Below are 16,163 nucleotides of genomic sequence, written 5' to 3'. Positions count from 1 at the left end.
CAGACGGAAGGATAGAGAAAAGAAGGGAGGAGAGAGAGAGAGAGAGAAAGAGAGAAAGAGAAAAGAGCGCACTGAGAATTGGAGAGGACACGGTATGTCGCTCCGTCGTGTAGGCCACGTCGCCTCGGAACGCAGACTGCCGACGCCTGGACAACTGCCGCCCACCCGGCGACCGGCTGTCCCTCGAGAGGGAGAGAGAGAGAGAGAGAGAAACAGATAAAGAGAGAGAAATCCAAGAAACGGGCCTGTTATCCCCTCTGCCTTCCTCACCGAGCCGACGACCGTTCTCACTGCTCTCCCTCTAGCCGACGATCCATCGGTTCCCTGATCACAATCCTGCTCTCACTTGCTCCTGCGGAAGACGAAGGAGCGTGGCCCGATGGAAGGGAGAGTGTGAAGCATAGACCAGAAGAGAGAGGAGAGGAGAATCAGGATGGAGGGTAAGAGAGGACGACGAACGTACCTTCTCATATCGATATCGTAGAGGATAGGCTACACGCCAAAGGAGCCAGTAAGGCAGGTCACGGATCAGCAGGGGTATACATACGAAGTGTGAGTTTACGGAAGTAACATTTTACGTTCATAGTATGTTCCCTTATTTCTTTCTACTGCACACAGGTCGGGATATTACTGTATCTTCTCGCCCGATTGCTAGAACAGTGGAGCAGATTTCTATTCTTGAATTCGTACCAGACTACATAGTAAAGAACATTTTGTATTTATGTTAGAAACAGTCCACTCAAATCTTTGTTAAAATTTACTTAAATATTTTGTGTTACATTAATATTCAACATTTCTTAGTGTTGACACAATGAGTAAGTAATTAAATGACACAAAAATAGTGTGTGTTTTAAAACGTAAATTCAAAGATGAATAAATAAAATACATGTTAACGTGATATTTCATAAATATTATTATAATTTTATTGAAAAAATATGTTTCCACAGTTGGCTGTAATTTATGTTAATGTCACATTTTTTATGTAATATTTATATGTTACTTTCTAAAATATTTATTTTTTGTTAAATTAACACAAAAACTTAAATAGACCGTTTGAGACGGTCTATTTAATATAAAATATGATAAATTTAACACAAGTTTTCTAATATATGGATTCAGATCAGATTGAAACTTAAACAATCAGAAGAAAGAAGTCGAATATCAAATTTAGTAAACTTTATTTCGATTAATCAAATTCCAATTCAATGTCAATTTTAATCTGTAGTTTGATACGGGTTTTAGATCGTAAGAGGAAAAAATTGTGGATCTCGGAGCAATAAATGAGGCAAGTAATTTGATTTATCACCTACGTTCTCGTATATTTTTTTACAGCAGATTACGTTATCACAATGTCAATTCGGAATCATACGAGAAGATGTGCGAAAAACATTGAGCGTTTCATCGAACGATATTCGTCAGGAGAGCAGTCGTATTTGTATCATAACGGGCGTCATCATTGAGGCATTTACGCCCGATTACTTGGCCTCTAATGACGCCAAGAGACTCTAGAGTTCGATCCAGAGAAGCACTCGCAATCAAGTGGAAGCCACCACTATTTAGAGCACCGGAGATCTTTCATATACCCCACCCAAACTGTTCTATAGGCGAATCGAGTAAGAGAAAGAGAGAGAATTCTGGTCAAATCTTCCCGGTGGGGTCACGCGTTATTTCTCGCAGCCACGTAACCCTCAGCAATATGCGTGTCTAGGGATGCTTAAATTGATCAGCTATATTCATACTTTAATGACTCTAACGCTGTTATAATGGTAACATCAAGGATAAATTACTATTAGGAATTCATATATATCAATCTTTCGAAATAAACTCAAAAGGGGAACTTTATACTAACTTTTATCTTAATTAAATGTTAATATCGTTCTTAATTAACAGTTTTTTACGTAATTTAATCGAAATAACTTGTAAATTTAATTGGAAAGTTTTATTTTTTTGGAACTTATATACGGAAATACAGCTGAAGAAATAAAGTGGGTTAATATTTAAATAAGTAAATCGATTGATATCGACAGTACCAATGAATTTAAATATCATAAAATTTGTAGATTTATTGTTAGCTGTTTAGTGTTACCAGTTATTCAATCCGGCTATAACTATGTCTTTTTTAAAATGTAACTCTCGTGTAACGCAGCTGGCAGCAACTTTAATTGGGATTCCTAACTGTACAACGATGGAGACGCAAATATATAAGTACGGCGATTCACGTATAAAATCAGTCTTATGTTGAACGTTGATTAAATCTTGTGAATTCTTGTTGCTAATATAAATTATTGAAGAGGTACTAAATAAATATTTGATAATTTCAAAAATTACGACATGATATATAGGTAGTCTTATGGCATTTATGCGTGTTTAAAATACATTCGAACTTATTGAAACATAAAATATTGTGCAAGTGTTAGATGTTGTAGAGTACCAATTTTTCAAAAAAATGCAGAAGATCAAAAATATTTCACAAGGTAAGCTTGTTTTCCTGAATTGTGTCTTTGTTTTGTAAGTATTGAAATATTAAGATATTGTTTATGTCACAAATATTCAAATTTCTTGAAAAGATTATACATTTTTTTGGCAGATTGTATATACATACAGAAAAATATTATACATATTGTACACAAATAATAATTTATTTGTTTCAAATATTTTAAAAGTTCATTTTTATTTTAAAAGTTAATTTATCACAATTTATCACAAGCATTAAATTTATTTATATATTCTGAATCCTAAGTTTAATATTTCAATCAAAATTAAATTAAAACAAAAAAAATGGAATTATATAAAGTAGCTCCTTTGATCAATTTTATAATATTTTTCAAAAGAAAATAAATTCTTATTTTAAATACATAATAATGAGTTTTATTAAAAGTCATAATAAGAGTGTGTGTGTGTATATATATATATATATATATACAAAGAAATTATTCTTTATTAAAGATAACTGTTACTTAAAAGAAAGAAAAATTGATTTATTACTTTTCTTAGCAATAGAACAATATTTTCCATGAATAAAGTTCTATAAATAAATGAATTCATGTCATGAGTAAGTTCAAAGATGCATAACGTGCAAAATCAACCGTTGCAAAATCGAGATCGACGTGCAATTCACAGAGTACATTTGTATGAATTATCAACATTGCGCAGCCAGCGATGACATGTCGTTCTCGCACGTGTCTTATCATATATCACGAATAAAGCAAATCATGAAACTCATTGCAGAGTATAGATAAAAAAATAATCGACAATCTGTGTCAATATTTTTTACTCAAATACTTTCAAAAATTTTCGTTCTGTTTTTCTTGATGCGAAATAAGATTTATTCTAAAATAATTTTTCTGAAAAAATTATCACTGATAGAGTATCAACGACCACTACAAGATAATAATGTTAAAAATGTCACCCGGATGCTCCCGTGTCAGTTTATCTTTGTTTAACATTAAGTAAATAATAAGGATAAAACGATACACGGAGGCATTCGAATGATGTTTCCAAACAGCCTAAGGTATGGTAAAACGGTTGCAGTATCGATGAGATGAGTACACGTTCTCGATATCCCGGTACCTTTTGCTGGTAAAGTAGATTTATCCCTGGTGTTAATTATAGGCATTATAGCAATTATATTACAGAAATTATAATATAAATGAAACATAACGTGCGATTTTTATAATGTATATTACTGCAATTTCTTTGTTTTCAAATTAACGAAAGGAGAATAATCGTAAATAAGATTTCACATCTGTAAGTTGAATTAACTGGTCTAATCTCTGGCCTCTTTATAACGGTATTCAGAGCGAAATTTTTCGCTGCTTTAATACAATCTTATTGTAATTATGCTACATTTTGTACCTCGTGTCAAATAAAAATAAGGTTATTTTTCTATTTATCTACGTAAATGCAACGAAGCTAAATTTTTCAAATACACAACCATCTAAAAATCTTTCTAAAAAAAAAAACAAAAAATATACGTCAAGTACATAAAAAAATATCGAATATTACATCTTTCCTAAAATAAAAAATATTTATTTTCTCTAATATTCTCCAAATACAAAACTATTTCAAAATAATTCTTCTCCAAGATTCTCTCAATAGAAAATGTTATAAGAAAAAATATCGAATATAATGGTTCGTAACTTTTCCACACTATAATTGTATAAGAGTAATTATATCACACGTATCAATAAGCAAATCAAGATGAGCACCCCAGTATCAAGCATATACATGACAGTTATATAGTATATTTATATAGCAACCGACACCACAAGGGAACATATGCATACTCATACGAGCGGCATTCTAAAGTATCATTTACATCTCAGAAGTATACAGAGATAAAAAATGTTTGAAGAGATTTCAGAATGTTTGGCATTGATAATATTAAATCGTCTTATAATTTGCTGAAATATTTAAGCAATATTTCAGATTTTTCCGCAGTTAAAAGTGGTAATATTTAAAAGATTGAAAATTGACAATGAAAAAAAATCTAAAAAAATCTAAAAAACGCTCTCTCTTCCTCAGGAATATTAATATAATGTAAGACTGTACTAGAACGCTAAAAGCTCTTTTATGAGGCAATGAACCGAGTTCACATAAACTCGTTAGTTACATTTTTTTCGCTTACGCGCCTACATGCGGCTCGCAACAAGATGTACGACATATACACGGACGCGTCGCAAAATATTCTAACGGTGTGTTGCGAATTATACGGTAGTTAGTACTAGTTCGTGTCGGCTATACATTTGCTCTTTGCTTTTGGTAGAAATGAAAAAGGACGGGAAATGCCAGACCATTCGCGGCACGGCGATCTTTAGATCTCCCACGCGAATTATGGAGTTGAACGTGAAAACGCCGGGTGACTTGAGTGGATGATTATTGTCCATGGATTAAATTTACATTAAGCCCGAGTGTTAAAGTGCACCGACGAGCGAATGGGTACGAACGTCTCGCACGTAAGTTTAGTCTACATGCCTCAATGGAGTCTGTGCGTTTAAACAGCCACATTCTACGTTTACGCGTTGACATATGGGCTCACATGTGATTTTATGTGAGGATACTTACGATTAGAGAACAATTCGCTCTTTTTGATTCGATAAAAACCACCATCATGATATAAAGATTCTTATTTAAATATACACCACTGCTCAAAAGTTTTAGTCGGTTTTAGTTTCCCTCTTCATTTATAAAAATTTAATATAAAGCATAAAATATAAACACAGTTGGTGGTGTATGCACTGTTTTGTAATTTATTATTACATATTTTTATTAAATTATAGATAAGAGAACCAGTTTTTCTCCAATTTTTTACTTATATGTATACAAATAATATATACGTATATACAATACATACATATATATTTTTTTTCAACCTTAATCTCTTTGAATTTTGATAACAGATTAAACAGAAGCCAAATTCTTGGCATTCTATGGATAAGTTCTTCAAGTGTCTTAATCAAAGATTTGTATCTAATCTGGCGCTTAATTTCTGCGAGAATATAAATATAGAGTTTTCATTCTCTTATAAGTTAACATAATATTCAAATATTTATCAATGTTTAGTGCACATTTTGAAACTAATATATCAACCGATAACACCGAAATACATATTTGTCTCTATATTTGAGAAAATTTGTAATTTCTATTTATAATTTTTCGACAATTGGCGACTAGATCGAACATCATGAACATCAAAAACAAGAGAGAAAACAGGATTATTTCTCATAATCGATATTTTACTCCACATCTTATGAATAAAAGAATAGAATTGCTAGCAAAAATACAAGACATGCTGAAACTTTTAAGCAATAGTGTAATCTTCCAACTTTCAATATAAACTATAAATTATAATTCAATATAAAATTTCTAATCCAATTATATAAGTACGCCGCTTTATAAGTATTAAAATTATTACTTAAATTAAAGATCCGTTTTCAAAAAGCTTTCAAGCCGCAAACTCAAAATGGCCTTCTGAGCATTCACGTGGGAGAGGGGAAGGGAAAATCGTCGAGCTGGCAATAATTAAAAGTGGAATAGGTGGATCGTCAAGCACAAACTCTAAGCAGAAAGGCGAATGGAGAGACGGCTGATGGCGTATAGCCGGGCATCGAACCGTGACCCGAGCACCTGTTGCCGCCTCCACGGTCGTGGCTCAATGTGAACTGACCTAACTTGTCCCTACCTCAAGCCGGGAGATAGAGCTATTCGACCAACCTAACCAGACAAAAACAATGCTGCTGTCAATAGCTTGAAGAATTAATCCATGAAAGCCTAGCAAATCTAGCTGAATAGTAACGTTGGATGATGATGGCGACCTACAGTTTAGATATTTGAAAAGTATACGAGACTCTTTATATAGAATTTTCCAACAAAATTTATTACATTTTATAAAATCGAGACGATTTGGAAATACAGCAAATATTTCAGGTAATACTCGAAGCTTTATCTCTCTCCATCGATAATTTGATAAAATTCCTTAATTAAATTGATAAATTACTCTCGTTGAAGGTAGGATACGAAAGATGTCACAAAGTACGAAAACGATGATTATTGTTACTGGAATTTCTCTCTCTCAATATTTATATATTTTAGTAAAAAAAAAAAATGGTCTTCATTAGTTCAAGATGTAAAAAAAAGCCAAGTTCTCAATGAAAAATTTTTGTCTTCGAACTGAGACAGCATTCGAGCAAGAAGATAATATATGGCGCTATGACTAGACACATTGTGATTAAATTATGTAACAACGGACAGGTAGTTCCTGCATCGCATCATCGTCGTACAAATAGACGACCACGGAACGTGCTACTGCGAAACGCTGACTAGCTTATGACTAATAGCGCATAACAAACTTAAATTGCCACGGGCCATTAATACTTAACGAATAGATGCGTATGTGATACATAGGATCTTAATACATCTTACACTAACTTACGTTGGCTATACGTGTGCCTCGCAAATTGAATTGTATATACAATCATAGTAAGAAATCTAATCGTATCTAGTCGGAAGAGAATCTATCGCGTGTAAAGAAGTATTCTTTCTACTATGTAAATTCGTCCTCATTTATACTTTACCGCTATTTGTTCTCCACGTAAAAATCTATTTTTGCATATTCGGGCTCCTCGAATAATGAAGGCTTATTGACACCCACGCAACATCAAGCACGTCCAAGATAACTATTAAACAAAAGTTGCGGTGCGAAACATCGAAGAAAAGAAAAGACGTCTCTGTGAAAAAAAATTATCGCGGCAAGACGATCTTTGACATGTAACTCGATATTTACAAACTGCTCTCAGATTTCTCGTTGACACCCCTTGTTAAAGGCCGGATATGAACGATATCGCGAAGTTACGATGGTCAATGTAGTAGGATTTTACGATATTTTATATTTTATGATAAAAATTTCGTTATACGATCCTTAACCCTTTGTGAACCGTATAACCATTTGGAATTATCCAATTATTTTATAAACTGCTCGCTCAATTTTTATGAAACTTAGCTCAGGAGTAATTTAATAATAATTTACTTGAATCTAAGGTCAAAAATAAAAAATTCAAAATAATAGATTCAACATGGCGGATAGAATTTAAAAAAAAATTTTTGCATTGTAAGAAAATTAAAAAACAACGTCCTCGTTAAGAATTACAGATAAAAAGAAACGAAAGCATTTGCACCTTACATAATTTCTATTACTTTATTGTAAAGAGATGTAACAAATTTTATGTACTCTTGGCAGAGTTTTTGTTTGTCTGGCTAAAGATCGTTAGTCTCGCGAATGAGGACATGACAGTATTAGACTAGACAGTACAAGACTATACGGTATCAAATTAATTTCGAAAGTCTGAAGGTAACGCCTAGAATTTTTATGCACCGGCCGACTACTGTAGTTTTTTGTCAGAATAGCCAGTTATTAAGACACGCTTCAGTTACTGTCCATTATTTTTGACGTGACCTTATCTTCGAGATGAACAGAGTCATCAGAAAACTAATCATACAATTGAATTCAGTACATGGAGTGCTCGTATGTAACGAGGGTCACTGTTGATCAACGTAATCTCCATCAATCAGAAACAATGCGACAGAACTAACAATGGCCGTTGAAAAATAGTCGTATAAATATGACTTTCATATTATTGTAATATAATTTTGTAATTATATTAGCATTAATATAATATCAATTATTAATCATATTATTACGTGTATAAAATCTCGCTCATTTGCTAAAATACAATTAAAAGAACAAGATTTTCCGGAAAATCAATTTCAATATTTTAAATCATTAAAATGTAATATTAATTTTTAAATACAATTTTGATGTAATAAATTGATATGGAGAAATAAAAGTATTCCTTTAAAATATATTTTTTCTTTTTTTCTTTATGTTTCCATTCTTTTGCTACAACTCAAAAATGAGCAACGTAAAATGAGCAATGATAAAAATCTAGATACGGTAAATACCATTCGAATAATCAGCTTCTGTGTCAAAAAGGAGAGCACGTTTATCTAGTTAAGTTTTTTATCTGTTTTCGTCTCTCATTCTTTCTCAAACGATAAATGACTGACGAAGACGAATGATAAGACGTTAGCTGACAACGACCACAAGAAACGTTGCCCATGCACGAGAAGATTGCAAAGTTCGTGGGAGTGGAATTTGCATGCAAACGATACGACCAGTGATCGGGCGACGTCTCGGTATTAGATTACATTAAAGTACAGACTGAATTTAAAATAAACGCTAATTAAATTATCTCTAGTAACAAAACATGAGTTTTAAAAGGATGCACACGATGAATCATCAATTAAAAATAGAAACGAATAGTAATAAAATTGTACAATATCACAATATTTTAAATAATTTGTTTAGAATTCGTTTCAAAGCTTGATGATTCAGGGATCAATGGTTACATCCAACAGAGAAAGCAGCTTTGCAATTATCGTAAAATTTGTAAATATAAATTAGTCATGCTCGTAGCTGAATCTAAAGATATAAATCAATCATATTAAAGAATTTTACAATAGTTGCAAAGCTACTTTCTCTACTGAAAGCAGCCAATTATTTCCATAATTCTCACTCTCCGTTCACATTTACGAACCGCAATAATATCAACAATTGAACATCTTGTCGGGCCGGATAAGCGTGGATTCCACACCGATCGAGCCGAACACATTCGCGGATGTTTACAATGTACTGAATCAAAATTGTCGGTTCGCTCGTTTTGTCCGGGAGCGAGAAACAAGTCTGAACAACGCTTTACACTGTACTACACCGAGAAGAGCTGAGTGCGATCGTGTGTGCACTTGCTAATGCGACGCTATATTTATCGGTGAAAAGTAAATAACCACCGGCTGAAATAGCCGCGTGTCAACGTTGTTAACATTGTGACCCTGCGAAAGCAGCGAGCGAGAACGCGCGAGCCCCATCGGGCAGCATCTCTAAAATCTTGCAAATTCACTATGCATTTGCGCCACATGAATGCGCGAATGCGAAGCTGGTAGAGAGGCGAGTCGAATAGCAAGTTACTCGACAAGTTACGGCAAGGTACTCGTCTTACACGTTATACATGGTTAATTTTTCGAAAGTACAGCTGAAGCTAAAATATACATTAAAAAATACATGATTTTGATTGATTTTTTAGTATAAAAATTCATAGCTCTCTTTTATTTCTATAAAGAATTGTAGAACTATGAAAAAAGAGAGAATGCTACCGGAATTATCAGTTTTTTATTTTTTATATTAATAGAATGTCGTGCTAGCTTCACAGACCCACATTTGGATTGTGAAATTTAACACATTCTATCAATATAAAATAGTGACAGTTTCTTAATAAAAAAGTTTCGTATTTTTTATATTAAAAAATCGAAATTGAAAATATGGCTAACTTCGCGAAACTAGAACGACACTTCCCTTCCAGGAAATACACGCCGTGGAGAGTACTTGGGTAAGTATAACCCGGAATATCCCCACGAGTCATCCACGTAGGCATGCAATTAAGGTACAAGCGTCGGTCGATGTACGACATTTTGCGGTACTCACCAGCGATTCGCAAGACCGCCCGATCGGCAGGATCGAGCTGCAGGATGCTCAGGGGCTTGTCCTTCGCCCATTCCTTGAGGCTGCCATCCAGCTCGAACTCCATGATCTTCGCAGCCCAAGCCGTCCGATTGCTTCTCTTACACCATGCTCGGGTGCCGCGCCGCATGCGTCTCTCCAGTGTATCGTACGGCGCGTTGTACGATGGCAATGTCCTTACGCGCCGTTACCACCACAGTACTGCGTCAACAATAACTCGCGGCAGCCGTTTCTCGACATTGTTTACATCACTGCCACGACGCGACACCGAGACACCGCCACCTGGGAACACGTGCGTTCCGACGCACGTGCGTCCACTGCGAAAAACAAAAGCATAACACTCGCACTGTTATCCCCCTCCTGCCCTTCACTCTTTCTCTCGTCTTTGCGCTCGCGGATCACGTTTGTTTCATCCGGCGTCGCGTCGTGTTTGTCACTGCCGTGAGATATGAGAGACAGAAGGTCTATTCCCGTTGCTTGCGCGCTTTTGACATTCAGAATCCTCAGAATCTTCGCTTTCCCTCGACTCTTTAGTGCCCGAATATATGTATGTATGTATCTACTAATGTATCTAAGTTTTGGCCAAAAATATTGGACGCCTATGTTTTTTTTTTCATTTATCTGGAATTCTTTTACCTGCATTGTTATCTACTGGTTATCGGTATTATAGGTTTAAAGCAGAGATTCCCAAGATACTTTTTTAATATTTCTTGGAGTAGAATCTCACTCCAAAAGAATTAAAATACTGCCACTATTGAAGAAGAGTGAAAAATGTATACTCTTAAATGTATACTCTTAAATGCAGTTTTTTTTTTCCAGAGATTCATACTTTTGGAATGATATTCATTCCCAAAAAAAGTGTGAGATTACATTCCTTTGGAGTGACTCTCACTTCAAAGAGAGTGTAACACTCTGACCACTCCTATTCAAGAGTGCAAATTTTTCACTCTTTTTCGGCAGTATCTTATTAACTCCTTTCGAATAAGATTTCACTCTAAGAAACGAGGGAGTAACCACTAGCTGAAATGTTGTCCCGAAGATTACATGATTTCATATGATTTTATCTGATTACAAATAATTTTTTTCACCATATATGAAGTAATTTGTTAAAATATATGATTTTATTTAATTAATTTAAACATTATTACATTAAGTGGTTGCCTCCTCGCTAAGAAATTTCGAGAGCATGGGAGTTTTTCGGGATTTCGAACACAAAATCGCGATGACACGCTTCTGCCATGAAATGCGGTTACGGAATGATATTACTTCACTGCTGCTTTCACCGTTTATTAGATCGCACGAGACTGATTCGCGAGGGGGAGGGGGATGGGGAGTGGTCGTCGGGGGGGAATCCACGAGGGTTGCGAGGTCACGAATTGTCCATCACGCGAAAACGACACATACTCTCATTGAGTCCGCTGTATACGGGGGCGTCTGAAGCACCGCACGGTTTCCGAGAACTCTACCTAGGGGACGAATTGAAAATAATACTGGCTATCTTGAGATCGCGGCACGCTGACGGCCTTGACGAACGAACAGCGAACCGTGTAGACGAGTAAAATAATTTCTACTATTATGCTAGAAGAGAGAGCACTAATTTGCAAACCTTTTAAATGAATTTGACTCTAACATTTTTTTGTAGCCCGCGACAATTGGCTCTTTCCACCTGATTACGTCGTCGCGTATGTCAGAGACGTAGATAGCAAATTTATTTCCATTATTTTTCCATGTATCGTACATTGAGAGAAAAATGAATGTGTGTGACAGTAATTGTATGATAAAATATATAACTGACATTGAAAATGATTACAAATTATAGTTGAATTATCATAAAATACATGATAAAACAATTATGATTAAGGACTACATTTTTATAGTTATTCCTGTTATACTAGTAATAAAATAATTATGATTAAGAGCTCTATTTTTGTAAATATTACCGCTATAATGTTAGTAGTAATAATTACATTTATAATTGTGCGCTAAAAAAATATATAATCGGCATTGAAAAAAACTATAAATTATAATTAAATTATGATAAAATACGTGATAAACTTACATGATTTTGAGCTCCATTTTTCTAATTTTTCCTGTTATGTTAGTAATAATAATTATATTTACGGTTCTACGAAAAGTATGTAGTTGGCATTATAACAAATGATAATACATTGCAGTTAAATCATGATAATTGTAAGCAATTTTTTCTCTCAATGTACACATGACATTTCTCTGTATAAACCGCTATGAAAACACCAGCTATCCGTTTGTCGTCAGCTTATTCGTACATTGACCCTCCCCGAGAGCTTTACAAATGTGACCAAACCTATCGACTTCTGTTCATGTATCATCAAACATCGAGCTTCCGGGGAATTCGCTGCACACACGGGTACCGTTAGATTACTAAAACAATCGGAAACAAGAACTTGTATTGGACACGCGATTAACATGCGATGGAACAAAAGCCGCCACGAGTTAAAATTGTACCAACGCATTAACAAGGCCGCTATTAAAGGCGCACTCGTCCACGAGAAAATCGTAATGAATGGAAGAGAAGTGCAGCGTGCACGATGTAACAGTAATTAAGAAGCGGAACACTAACAGCAGCGAAACTCTCCTCTCTTGTTCCTTCTCTTTCTCTTCACAACGCTTTCGACCACGCGGCGCGGATATCCGTTCCACTTACGAGCTTCGAGCGACTTCAATTCGCACGAAATGATGCCGGTTCGAATGTAAATTGAGCGTGCGATTCACAACGAGACGCGTAACGAGGTACACCAAGTGTCGCATGGTAGATATTTTCACGCGAGACTATGAATGCTTTCCGGCAAGAGAGACAGATGAGACAGGCTGCTTTTTTTAGGAGACACGAGATGCTTTCCATTTGGCCGACACTATCGTTCTATCTTACTCATGGAATGCCAAGAAAGATAGAACGACGTTTGTACTACGATGTTATGCTACGTCACTAATGCGCATTTCTACCAATGTAGATTAACTTCGACCTTGGATTAACTTTGCTGCTTTTTAGCTTTTTCGAGTACTAAGAATTTAAAAAAGATAAAAAAAATAAGTTTAACCACATGTCATTAAAGTTAATTGACATTGGTAGAAATGGACGCAAATATTGTTGTATTCTTATTGGCTTTCAATGAATAATAAAAATAAAACGATACTTGTGTCGACTGTTGCCCGTTTCTACCAATGCAGTTTATTTTAATCTCGATTCAACTAACTCTTCATCTTTTTCTAGTTTTAAGAATAAGAAAAAGATGAAGAGTAAGTTGAATCAAGATTGAAGTTAATCTACATTGGTAGAAACGGACGTAAGTCTTCTAAAAGGAAAGCTGCAGCCATAGGCTCGGTTTTCCATTTTGTGATTAACTTGTGATTGGACTTGATGATAACGTAAAAATTATATTTTTCTAGCTATGATTAATCACTAAATTGATGACTTTATAGTGAGCAACTTTTGAAGTTATCACTACAAAACCATTAGTTTAATGATTAATTATAGCTAGACAATAACAATTCTCGCATTATCATCAAGTTAAGTGAGATTAGATCTAAATCACAAATTAACCAGAAAAAAAAACCAGATCATAATAACACAATGGTATCCAGTTTTTCGTTTTTTGATTAACTCGTAGTTTAGACTTAACCTCACTTAATCTAATAGCAACATGTAGCTTTCAAAGTTATCAATAACAAAATTATCAATTTAGTTTAAGTAGATTAATCATAATTAGAAAAAAATAATAAAATTTTTACATTATCATTAAACTAACAATAAGTCTAATCATAAGTTAACAAAAAAATGAAAAAGCCTCAATTCTTTATTTAACGTTGACAAATTATAATACAAGAATGCAACGATTTACCGTGTTATATCGTGTCATTTATCTTTTGTTGGAGAATACCCTGTATTTTTCCTCTATTCAGCGCATTACGAGCGCGATCCAGTTAAAAAGAAATCGACTCACGGCGCATTTGGATAAAGCGTGACATAAATTGACGAGATAGATCGTACAGGAAGATTCGCATTTCCTTCGCCGTGCAATTAATGCTCCGCTCCTTCCGGTTGAAAACTCAACGAAAAGGCTGCCGCGAATCGCAACGCGCGACGGTTTATAATAGCGTAAACTTTACTTAGAGTTCCGACGCGCCGGGATTCTTTACGACCGAGCCATTAAAGAAGTCTCAAGGGTGCTACACATTATAACCGGTCGCCAACGAAACCTCACATCTGTCGCGTGACTGTCGCTTTGTCGAAAACAGCACCAACGGCGATACGCGCGAGATAAAAGATGGGCGAAAAGATAGGCGTCTCGTATTCTTGTAGGACGTTATTAGAGGCTTCTTTCTCTCTTTTAGAGTTAAATTCTAGCAGTCATATTCTCATCGCGTATCGTCTAACCGGCGAGCGCGGCTTTCATCTCCAACGTCGAACGCGATCCGCATACCAAGTAAACAGGATTGTTTTGCCTTAAATGCGATGAGGCCAAGGAAATGATATATCCGTCTACTTGTAATTCCCGATCACATTCAGTACGAGAAAAACCGGCATTTTTACATCTCGCTTCGAAACAGAATATCACAAACGGAAAGACTTTCTACAATAAGTCACAAGAAATCGACCAATCATAGTCGAATGAAGTGAGAAGAATAATCGATTATGATTGGTCGATCTCTTTTTGTAGAAAACCTATAAATCGTATCTTAGAGATAACACGCATCTGTCATAACGTAACTGTAGTCTTTTCTCGGGAAAGCAAATATAGGAGTTTAAATACATTATTAAACACGTCGCTCATCGATCGGCCGACGAGCGCCACTCGTTCTCTTTCGAGCGCTTCGCCGATTTTTTTGTTTCAAAAAGTCCTATTTGCCTCGATTGTTATATAGGTCGAGGGTTGTGAGGCAGCGATAAATTTCGACGGAAGGTCGAAAAGTGAAAACCGGTATTGATCCGAAACTTTTAAGAGGCTCCGCCTGTGGTATTTCGTAAACGACGCGATATATATGCGCAATCAGCCGAATTAATTAATGAGAAATCCGAGACGGTTCCAACGGGGCCGAATTATCGACATCCTGCCACTATTTTCGATCTCCTTTCGCCCGTTTATCTACGCGCTATCACGTTACACTTCCCATACAATCCAAGGTCCGTAGATTGCGTAAATTGAATATCACACGGCGTACCTGGCGCTTAGTCACGGTAGCCTATGTTTCTTCCAGCGAACTTCGGCTTTCAGCAGGAAAAATTGCTTTGCAAAGCCTGAGACACGATTGAAAAACATAGGCAATAAGAACGGGAAATAACAGATTTCAGTCTATTAGAAACCGTGTATTCTAGGGCTGCAATCCGATTTACGCTAACAATGCTTAAGAATCGTTTCATTCTTGTTGCTCATCAGAGTTCTTGTTGAATGAGGACGATGATGTTCACGAATGTTGTGAACACAAATCGGAACGCAGCCTAGAATACACAGTTTTTTGTGATAGGTTTATATCTGTTATTCCTTGCTCCTAATTGCACTGTTGAATCTGTCGAATTTAATCTAATTTAAGTCGCTACTGTTCCTACTCAATACAACAATGGATAAATTTGACACTATAAAAAATATATTTGACATTATGTTTATTAATTAAAATTTATTTATTTTAGTAAGTAAAAAATAACGTTATGTTGAGTAAGAGCAATGGTGACTTAGGTTTACATTTGACACTTTAAATTTAACAATGTGCCCTGTACTTTTCAATTGTGTTTCAAAGCTCATTCTACAATTTCGTAGTTGTAAGAATTGAATTGATTGAATCACAATCGAATACAAGGAGAATATTCGACTGATTAATTTTTACAATTACAATCACACAATTAAGTTTCGGGCTTTACTGTTATTAGATTCTTTAATATAATTGATTATTATTCTCTTAATTTCTCGCACTGGATTAAAATCACACACATCTATAAATCAATAATTATAACTATAAACCAATGAAATTACAAAATTTTACAATTGCAAAACTATTCTTTATCCTTTTAAATAAAGCCTAATTCTACAATTGTGTAAGTGTAAGTAGTTGTAATTGCAAG

General features: G+C 35.0%; 1 protein-coding gene and 1 long non-coding RNA gene across 11 annotated transcripts in view; one reads left to right on the top strand and one right to left on the bottom strand.

Moving 5' to 3' along the window:
- Nucleotides 1–16,163, bottom strand: part of shot (dystonin-like protein short stop) — a 123,732-nt gene that overhangs the window by 105,283 nt on the left and 2,286 nt on the right. For 6 of the 10 annotated variants that reach the window (XM_087413358.1, XM_087413371.1, XM_087413388.1 and 3 more), the window contains exons 1-2: nt 12,753–12,840; nt 10,034–10,386 (exon numbers count right to left, since the gene is read on the bottom strand). In XM_087413358.1, coding sequence (XP_087269484.1) covers nt 10,034–10,199 — 166 coding nt within the window. In that variant the 5' untranslated portion in view covers nt 10,200–10,386; nt 12,753–12,840. Of the gene's footprint in view, nt 1–10,033; nt 10,387–12,752; nt 12,841–16,163 lie in introns of those variants that run through there. The other 4 variants (XM_087413359.1, XM_087413361.1, XM_087413360.1 and 1 more) reach the window with 1 other exon arrangement.
- Nucleotides 114–6,684, top strand: LOC147907409 (uncharacterized). The gene is made up of 3 exons (XR_015547400.1): nt 114–552; nt 619–6,426; nt 6,508–6,684. It is a non-coding gene; the product is annotated as an uncharacterized LOC147907409 (long non-coding RNA).

This window comes from Acromyrmex echinatior, chromosome 14 (genome assembly GCF_024713525.1).
Source record: "Acromyrmex echinatior isolate Ae372 chromosome 14, ASM2471352v2, whole genome shotgun sequence".
Classification (NCBI taxonomy): domain Eukaryota; kingdom Metazoa; phylum Arthropoda; class Insecta; order Hymenoptera; family Formicidae; genus Acromyrmex; species Acromyrmex echinatior.
The sequence above is the reverse complement of the archived record's forward strand: the minus strand, read 5'-3'. Positions and strand labels throughout refer to the sequence as shown.